We start from the raw sequence: 10025 nt of genomic DNA on the forward strand, positions 1-10025 counted from the left end.
CATTCTAGTTATAGAAACATGAAACCCTCTTATTCTCTTGATCAATGATAAACCAATAGTCTTTGATTAATATACCAGTATTACAGATGTTTTATATATTATGCAAGTTGTCATGGAGAAGAAGGAAAATATATTTATACCACCACCTTCCACTCCTACCGTGTGTACAGGTTTGGCATGAAAACAACTTAAAAGAAAAAAACTTAAAAAAGAACCCAAACTTGAGTGTTATGGCCACTATTCCATACTAACCAATGGGTTATAGCACGAGTCCCCCTCATCTGGATGTTAGCTCATGCTCAGCCATATTCAGTGAGGAACATTGATATAATTACAAGCAGTCTCCAGTGTTAAACTTTTTGAAAAGATCTGTTCTTTACCTGTGTTACTAAAGATGCATCTATAGGCTATTTGTCAAGAAAGAGGGAAGGAAATATCAAAAATTATAATTAGACTTCTCTTAATATGAAAAATTAGGCCTTCTGGGAGAGGAGGCATAGCTAAGTCAATAGGTTTCCTAACTCAGGTAGCCCGTGCATTATTCACACTTACACCTTCTTGGGGTAGATAGGAAGAGGAATGATGGGGTATGTGCCCCCTGAATTAGTCAGCACAGGAGCTTTAAGATCTGAGGCTGCTAAAAAGCTTTATCGCTGTTGTTTTTTTGTTTGCTTTGATTTTTGCTATTTGTTACCTTGTTATCTCAAGTCCTGTTTGACATTCTTCATTAAATTGTGATTCACACCATGCCAGAAAATCATTTACATTCAAAAGAGAGAAGAGTGTTGAGGGGAAGGGCCCAAGAGAACACGCAGAAGGTAGAAGGAAGAGAGGGAGGGAAGGAGGAAGAAGGCAAGGGAAAGGGAAGGAGGGAGGGAGGGAGGAGAAAATAATTGGGGGAGAAAAAAAAAACCTCAGCAGTGACAGAAATTAGGCATAGGGAGTTTTGTAACTGAACATCTTGAGATGTTCAGTGTACTGGAAATGGTGATCCGTGAGCAAACATATGAGGAAAATCTGCTTTTCTAAGGCTATAATAATGTAATCTTTTTCAAAAAAATGTGTATTTCATAAAAAGTCCAAATTGACTAATATATTATGTTCTTAACTCTTTTCAATTAGCCACTATGAAATAAGTCTAATTATCATAAATGTGTTGACTTATTTATGCAGCAAATTAATTGAGCACCTACTATAAGAAGCCACTGGGGTTTCAGTATAATGATACAGGATATAGTCCTTGCGCTGAAGGACTTTGCATCTAGTAGAGAGGACAAAGAAGCAGCAATGAAAAGGCATACAAATTTTAGCTTGTGCATGTGCTGCTCTGAGACGTGGTGGTGTGGTAGGGGAGAGGGGGGCAAGTGATAATTAAACTGAGAACATACTCCTGGCACAGGGACCCGTGAGCACAAAAACCCTGAGGCTGGCAAGGTTTTGATATGATCTAGAACTGGCCTAGGTCCAGTATAACTTTAACTCCCTGATCGAAGGGGAAGATTTCCAGAGATATAGTTTGAGAAGCCAGAAGGGCCAGGTCATTTAGCACTCTCATAACCTTCAAAGGGAATTTGGATTTTATACGGTTCAAAGAGAAGACATTGGAAATTTTTAAGCAGGAGGTGGAATGGGAGCTGGAAGTCAAGTTAAAGAGACGTTACATTAGTGGATTTTTTCCTCCTTCAACTAGAATAAAGCCTCACAGAGGTTAAGAAAGGCGCAGATCAAGTATTTTCATTTGACTAATTAATAATGGAAACCATGCTAAATGTATGTATTTAAGGCCCTTTATACTATGAGGGTCAAACCTTCCTCCCTTCTTATCCGGACACACACCCTCCCCACAACCCCATGGTGCTTAGATTATGGCCTGTCATGAACAGAATTCAGATACCTTTTGGAGAGGAAGAAGAATCAAGAATGACTGTTTCTCACTTGCGTAACTTGGCGGGGGTGTAGTGAGGCAACTTACTATGATAGATAAAGCAAGAAGAAGAAAACCGAACATTTCATTTTAAATACACTACATTTGAGATGCCTGGGTTCTTATCTGAAATCTGCCTTTAGTCATACCTGTCCTAGCTTCAGTATTCTTATCTTTAAAATGACACCTTTGGATTCAGTGTTCTCTAAGGTTCTCTGCATGCATCAAAGATTTTTTTTAAATAGTACCATACATTTACTTTGCGTTTTAAAGTTTGCAAAGTGCTTTTTTTCTTATAAAGATTGAAGTGCTCTTCTCATGCTGGTGGTCCTTGGACCATGCTTTGAGAAACATTTCTCTATCACCTAAGCACACTACAAAATGGGTAATAGTTGAAAGGTTAAGGGAGAATTGAATGGTTTTCTTAAAAAAAAAAAAACAAATTAACAGATATACAATTCGTCCTTCAAAACCATATTATTTAAGATTTTATTTATTTATTTGACACAGAGAGAGAGAGAGAGAGAGCACAAGTAGGGTGAGTGGCAGGCAGAGGGAGAAGCAGACTCCCTGCAGAGCAGAGCCCAACATGGGGCTCCATCCCAGGACCCTGGGATCATGACCTGAGCTGAAGGCAGACGCTTAACCGACTGAGCCACCCAGGCGCCCCCAAAATTGTATTATTAATACACAGGCTATCTGACACTGACTCTGTGTTTGAGAATGTCCTCGCTCCTTCCCCTTCCTTTTGAGTCTATACTGTAGTTCTGGAGATATGAAAGATCATGTGGACTTTTGTCCCCTAACTGGAGAAAAAAATAAGAAGGTGTGAAATCCGTTATTTTCCTATTCATCAGCCTTTCTGTGTGTGTTGAGGAATTAACTGATGAGTTACTGGAGGATGGGTATACTTCCAGGGTACTAAGAGAAGCTTCTTTTGAATGTGATGGATTCCTAGCAGGATGAACTATAATTCTCACTTTGGAAATGTTTGGTCATGTGCATCTTTATCCTTGGCATCATATGCTATCAGCTGAGTCCTTTTTTCACACAGGGTAATAACTACTTCTCATTTTTACAATGAAGTCACTGTACATTTGTACTGTAGTATATTTCTGATTAACATCTTAATAACAGGCTCTCTGGAAATTAACATTTTCTCTACATACTGCATAATGTTCACCCTTGTATGGTCAATACAAATGGGAAATGATGCAAAAAAAGTGACATATTTTTCTTGAAGGATAATAATGGCTTTCTCTTAGTAATTTTGGTCTTATTTTATTTTTTCTATAAATATTAACTTCAGCGTATCTCTCTACAGAACAATTTTCTTGTATCTAAAAAATAGAATTACTCATAGGATTAAAGTGACTATCTCAGTTTGCGTCCTGGCATAAGACAGAGCATAGCTCACTGATTTCCTTGTTTTCTATTTTCTGATTTGCTATTTCTCCGATCTTTCTTCTCGCTCTCCTTTGGAGATTTATCTTCCTCTGTCCATCTCTTAAAAATTGGCCATTCTTAAGATAATGTTCTTGTCCTTTCTTCTCACTGAAACTGCTCTCCTTAAATATTCTTCATTATCATGCTTTAACTATCACCTATGCATATGATTCCCAAGTCCACGTCTTTGGGCTAGATATCTCTAATGAACTCCAAAACAATATGGTTAATTCCTTATTAGACACCTCCACCTGTATGTGCCACAGGCATATCAAACATATCATATTAAAAACTATGAAAAAACTCTTTTTCAGCCCTTATTGGAATTCTCACCCAGGTATTCTTTGTATAAATAGTGAAGGAAACCACTCTATATACAGCCACATAAGCCAGGGATCTGGGAAGTATCCAAGATCTGTTTTTTGCCTCAGCACATACATGACATCACTAAATACTCATAATTGTGTTTCATATGCATTCTCTCTCCCTGTCCGCTTGGCTATCTCCCTAACTCAAGTACTCATTATCTCTCACTGGAACACATCAGCTCTTCAGATAGCTTGGCCTCATGGTCTCCAATCTTATTCTTTTAAAGTCTTCTACACTAAACAAGAAGTAATCTTTGTAACTACATATTTAGTCATATAATTCTATTTATTCAAAAGGAAGGCCAACATCTTTGACATGGTAAAGAAGCTTGTTTGTGAACTCCCTTTCCAATATCATTCTTTTGCCTTTCCCTCCTTATGCCCTAGGGACAGCCTGACATGTCCTATACACCTTATATCCTCCTGAAGAGTGCTTAAGTATCTCATTCATGGTAAAGCCTGTACCAATTCCTTTTCAGAATGATCTAGTACACCCTTATTCAATACCATGGTATACTATGCACACTTCTGTCACAACTCCTATACTGTGTATTTGCATGGCTCACTCTGAAGGGAGACTGTAAGGCCCTTGAAGATCAAGGCAGTATCTCATCACATGTTTGCTTTTCCAGTGTCTAGGACAGTGCCCACATATAACAGATGCTCAGTAAATGTAAATTGAATGATTGCATTAATAAAAGAATGACTTAAATTATTAAGTATCTACATATGGATAATTATGGGTATAAAGTATCCATATGTGGATACTATATAGAAACTTAAAATCCTCATGGCAATATTTTTAGTTCTCCAGTTTTAGGTAGTCAATAAATTTATCTTAAAGACTTCAGTTAATTTTTTAACCACTGTATATAACTTCTAAACTTTTCTTTTCACTCCTCCAAAGTTTCAGGGTATTTATTCCTTGAGCTTCTTTATTCTGCCCATGGAAATACGTGGGCTTTGAATCCTTGACTAGGAGCCAAAAACCATAGGCATATATCGTTCCTTCACTTATTAACAGAGAACTACATTGTTCATGCATTAACAATTCACTTCTCCTCTTTTAAGTAAAGAACCAAATGTGATCTGATAAACGAGTTTTGGATATTTCTTTCCAAAACTTTGCCCATTGAGAAAATACACACACATACACATATAGGACTGACACACACAAGGGAGACAATCAGAAAAATTTTCAAGAAATCCTCTGTTTATGTTTTATTATGTGACTCTAAAGTCAGCACCTCAGTCCAAGTCATTATTATATTAGAAGATTCACAGAACTTTATGAGTGTATCATAGTAGAGATGTGCTGCCCCCAAACCCCAAAGCTTCTATCAGACACCTCTTCAAGGCCAGTTTTACTTTGGTTTCTGTTTTTCCCTTACTTCCAACACCCCATGTCAAATCTCAGGTACTACATGGATTGGACTCAGCACAGTGTGGGAAGGTTGACAGAAGAGTTTTCCTTATCTACCATCACCCAACTTAGAATTATCTAAGAAGGAAAGAAAAAAAACCAATGCCAACTTTCAACCATTGTCTCATAAAGATGATACTCTCCATGCTTCACAAATCCATCTGGGACAAGATAGAGATCCAGGAACCCATCACCATCCAAATACGTGAGGGTTATAGGGCACTTGGGTGGCTCAGTTGGTTAAGCGACTGCCTTCAGCTCAGGTCATGATCCTGGAGTCCCGGGATCGAGTCCCGCATCGGGCTCCCTGCTCAGCAGAGAGTCTGCTTCTCCCTCTGACCCTCTTCCCTCTCGTGCTCTCTCTCATTCTCTCTCTCTCAAATAAATAAATAAAATCTTTAAAAAAAAAAGCAAATACTTGAGGGGTATAATTTGCAATGTGGTCCCAGGAGTACGTTTGTTCTTATTATTACACAAATTTCATATGTATGGATTCATCTGGGTATTAAGTCATCATTTGCCAGCTCCTTTTCTTCTGAATGTCCATCCCCAGGGCCCAGAGAAATGGAAACAGAAAGACAAACAATTTTAGTTCTCCTGGTAGAGATGTATGTCCTTGTCTCATCTCCCCCCAGGGATACTCAGAGACAATCTGGGTGGGCTTGGGTGAAGATGAGCTTGCTATAAAACCTTTACTGTTGGTGTTCACGGTGAGCAGGCCTCAGTACCTACATCAGCCTGTGTCAAGGGAACAGGGACAAGCCCTGCACCTCAAAGTCCCTCTTTCAGAGACAGTTGGAGGGTGCAAGATCATCAGCTCTCACCTTCAAAATCTCTGCTGACTTCTGTGCAGTTTCTTCTAAATCTAATCCTATCTCTAAGATAAGACAAAGGCTGGTATCACAGTGAGTAAGGGGCCTTTTTCAAAGCGTGGTAGTTGAAAGAAGGTGGGGTCTGGAGGAAGGAAGAGCTTCAGAAATTAGCATCCTGAACAAGAGGTACAAGGTCAGCTTACGGGCAGGCAGCTTTCTGGTCTTAAGATAGGGTTGAAATTTTCAGAGCTGGAATCATAAGCTGCACGTTGAGAATGATCAAGTATATCATGAATTGTCATATAATAGGTGTATATAATCAGTTCTATGGAACATTTCAGGATTCCCTTTCTGTCATCCCTGTGGCCATATGGTTGGTGGAATGGTAGCCAGAAAAAATGAAAGAAGAGTCAAAGACTTGATTAAATTCTGGGCTAGGCACTTTGGATGTTATTCCTAATGTAATGCCTTCCATCTATCCATCCATCCATCCATCCATCCATCCATCCATCCATCCATCCATCCAACAAATGGGTGCTATATTAGGTACTGTCCAAATGCGGGGGGTCCAGAAATAGCATCTACACAGAACCAGGGAATCAGTTCTGCAAGAGGGTGGGGTGTGGCAGGAATAGAAACATTATATAGTTAAGTCTTCACATGATAACCACTTGCCCTGACCCTATACCATAAATTACTTCTATGAATGCTGACCAGATTAGTGATGTTGCTCTGCTCGTGCTTAAAAGGGCAACAGTCAGATTTCCCTATGTAGCATCAGAAAGTAAAAAAGTGCCAACTTCATTTGCTAAAGCCCTAAAGCTAGTGAACAGAGTGGGAAACAGACCTCTTTGAGGTTACGTTTATAAATCTTATTCCTTAATTCATTCATTCATTTACTCTACCATTTATTGAGCACCTGCTATGTGCAATGTACTCTGCAAGTTATAAAATAAGAGCAAAACAAATGATAGAAAGTGGGAACAAAATTTGAAAACTAAATCAATTAGAAAGTAAACATATATGAGAATATGGCTATGGGACTTTCCCCGAAATGAAATAGTTAGTCATTCTGGAAAATAAATTATTATGTGACTGCCCTCATGATAGTAAAAATAAGGGTCTTGTGATCAAAGTTAAATAAAATTCTGTAGACATCAAAATAGTACATGCAACCTTGTGCTCACTTACACTACTTGAATAATTTTCTTTCTGCTTTACTGTGGATTAAATGATTTGACATAATGGCTCTGAAAAGGATTACCAGCTGAGGTAACACACAGGGTATACTTTAAACCTCCTCTTTCTGTTTGAGAACTAACCCAGACCTGCGTTTGCTCCTCAGCACACAGCCTACTGCAGCAGCAGCAACTGATACAGGTACTGTTGCCGGGGAATGACGGAAAATCAAACATGGGTCACAGAATTCATTCTCCTTGGATTCCCGCTCAGCCCAAAGCTGCAGGGGTTCCTCTTTGGGCTCTTTTCCCTGTTCTATGCCTGCACCCTGCTGGGGAACAGCATCATCCTGGGGCTCATCTGGCTGGACTCCCGACTGCACACCCCCTTGTACTTCTTCCTCTCCCACCTGGCCATCGTCGACATAGCCTATGCTTCAAATAATGTCCCAAAGATGCTGGCGAACCTCCTGAACAAGGAAAAAACTATCTCCTTTGTCCCATGCATAATGCAGATGTTTTTATACATGGCTTTTGCTCACACTGAGTGTCTCATCTTAGTAATGATGTCCTATGATCGGTACGTGGCGATCTGCCACCCCCTACATTACTCTGTCATCATGAGCTGGAGAGTGTGCACCATTCAGGCTGTCACTTCCTGGGCATGTGGCTCCCTGCTGGCCCTGGTCCATGTGGTTCTCATCCTGAGGCTGCCCTTCTGTGGGCCTCTTGAAATCAACCACTTCTTCTGTGAAATCCTGTCCGTCCTCAAGCTGGCCTGTGCTGACACGAGGCTCAACCAAGTGGTCATCTTTGTGGCCTGTGTGTTTATCTTACTGGGGCCCCTCTGCTTGGTGCTGGTGTCCTATATGCACATCCTGTTTGCCATCCTGAGGATCCGGTCCGGGGAGGGCCGCAGGAAGGCCTTCTCCACCTGTTCCTCCCACCTCTGTGTGGTGGGGCTCTTCTTTGGCAGTGCCATTGTCATGTACATGGCCCCCAAATCCCACCACCCTGAGGAGCAGCAGAAGATCCTTTCCCTGTTTTATAGCCTTTTCAACCCTATGCTGAACCCACTGATCTACAGCCTGAGGAACGCAGAGGTCAAGGGTGCCCTGAGGAGAGCGCTGTGGAAGGAGAGATCAATGTGAGGGATGCCAGGGACCGTCTTAAAGGTGGAAGACTTGTTTTCTATGAGATTTGGAGGAAAGGTAATAGAAATGCTTTAAGAATCTAATGTCTCAGATTTTCAATATTAAAAATATATATTGATCAGATTCTGTCCCTTAACATGGGGTACTTCCAGACCACAAAGCACAGGCCATACAAGAAGAATTGTGTACTGGTGAAGCACTGAGCAGAGTCATGGACTCCTCTGGCCAGTTCCCAGCACTACCTAAGATCCAGTTTCTTTTCTTTTGAGGCTTTTTTTCTTTCGCATCTCCCTTAAAATTTCCATCTCCCTTATTGCTGTAAGTATATGCTAATAATGCCATATTATATTCTGTACAATAGTGCACCTCTAACAAGAGGGTAAATACTGACCTTGTTATGCAGTCCCCTCCTTGGATATGCACCAAGGAATTTCAAGTCTAAGGATGATGACATTAGTTCTGAAAAGTTATCTAAATCTGAGCACAAGGAATCTATTTCCGTGAAAAGTAAAGTTTAATTTTATGGATTTTTTGTATGTATATGAGAAGCAGATAAATATCAGGATCTTTGTTTCTTTTTATTTAATTCTGCTCCATTTAATTTAAGTGAGTTTGTGTTTAGAATAAATATGAGAGTCAGTTATTTGGGAGAGTTTCCTTTTCCAGCATTCAGATTACGAAGCCAGGTGTAGGTAATAATTGACCGTTAGGATGATGGCATAAAATATCACAAGAGTAGGGGGACCTGGGTGGCTCAGTCAGTTAAGTGTCTGCCTTTGGCTCAGGTCATGATCTCAGGGTCCTGGGATCAAGCCCTGCATCAGGCTCCCTGCTCAGTGGGGAGTCTGCTTCTCCCTCTCCCTCTGTGCTCTCACCCTCTGTGTTCGCTCTCTCTCTCTCTTAAATAAATAAAATTTTTAAAAAATATATCACAAGAGTAAGAAAATCATGTAAAAGGAAGACATGAAGGGAGGCCAATAGCTTAACATACTGATGTAGACTCATGTTTAGAACCACTAACATGACAAAGTCCGGTAAAGACTTGTAGGAACCTCAACAAAATTCCAAGAGCATCTGTTCCAGGCAATATTGATCACTTATTTTGGGCCCAAGTGGTCAGAAAGATGAGGAAGAGTAATTTTTTTTTTCTTTTTAACACAAGTTGGGGAACTAAGTGGCCGAAAGAGTATGACAACAGTGATTTCTTTAACTCGTTAAGTATGTCATCTTTTGAATTCTCTTCCTCTCTAGTAGGCTCGTGTGCCATTCACGTGTATGATATATGTGATTATATATTATTATCCACGTTCTGTAGATCTTTCTATTTCACATCCTCTCATGTATCAATATCAGTCCGCGTTTTTCTTCTTCCATGAAATTAAGATGCACCAGGGAAACCTTTGCCTTCCATCTCTCTCCTAATGCATGATTTTCCTCTTGCTTCTCCAAAAGGCTGGTTGCTGACTATTCATCTCCTTGACTATTCTACTCATTAGTTAACTTAGGCAAAACATTTTGTCTCTGGCCATTATCTGAGTCTCCATACCTCCACAGTATCAGGACATTGCTTGCTCGGTTCCGCTCTGCTTCTTCTGCTCCCTCCCTCTCTACCCCCTGACCTTCCTCCCCTCTCCCCCCACGAAAAAAAATAATTTGAATTAAAAAATATTAGCTCTAAATGTAACAATAAGCACTATGGTGCTACTGTGGGACCTATTTT

The 10025-nt window shown here is 40.1% G+C and overlaps 1 protein-coding gene across 1 annotated transcript; it reads left to right on the forward strand.

The window, feature by feature from the left end:
* The first annotated feature begins 7369 nt into the window (after positions 1–7369).
* On the forward strand, positions 7370–8302 carry LOC113911551 (olfactory receptor 2A5). The gene has a single exon (XM_027574273.1). The coding sequence runs from the start codon at positions 7370–7372 to the stop codon at positions 8300–8302; it is 933 nt and encodes a 310-aa protein (XP_027430074.1).
* Positions 8303–10025: the final 1723 nt, after the last annotated feature.

Source organism: Zalophus californianus, chromosome 12 (genome assembly GCF_009762305.2).
Source record: "Zalophus californianus isolate mZalCal1 chromosome 12, mZalCal1.pri.v2, whole genome shotgun sequence".
Taxonomy (NCBI): domain Eukaryota; kingdom Metazoa; phylum Chordata; class Mammalia; order Carnivora; family Otariidae; genus Zalophus; species Zalophus californianus.

Bases quoted from the DNA above. Each gene is read 5' to 3' on its own strand.
- LOC113911551 (XM_027574273.1), top strand. From the start codon at position 7,370: ATGACGGAAAATCAAACATGGGTCACAGAATTCATTCTCCTTGGATTC.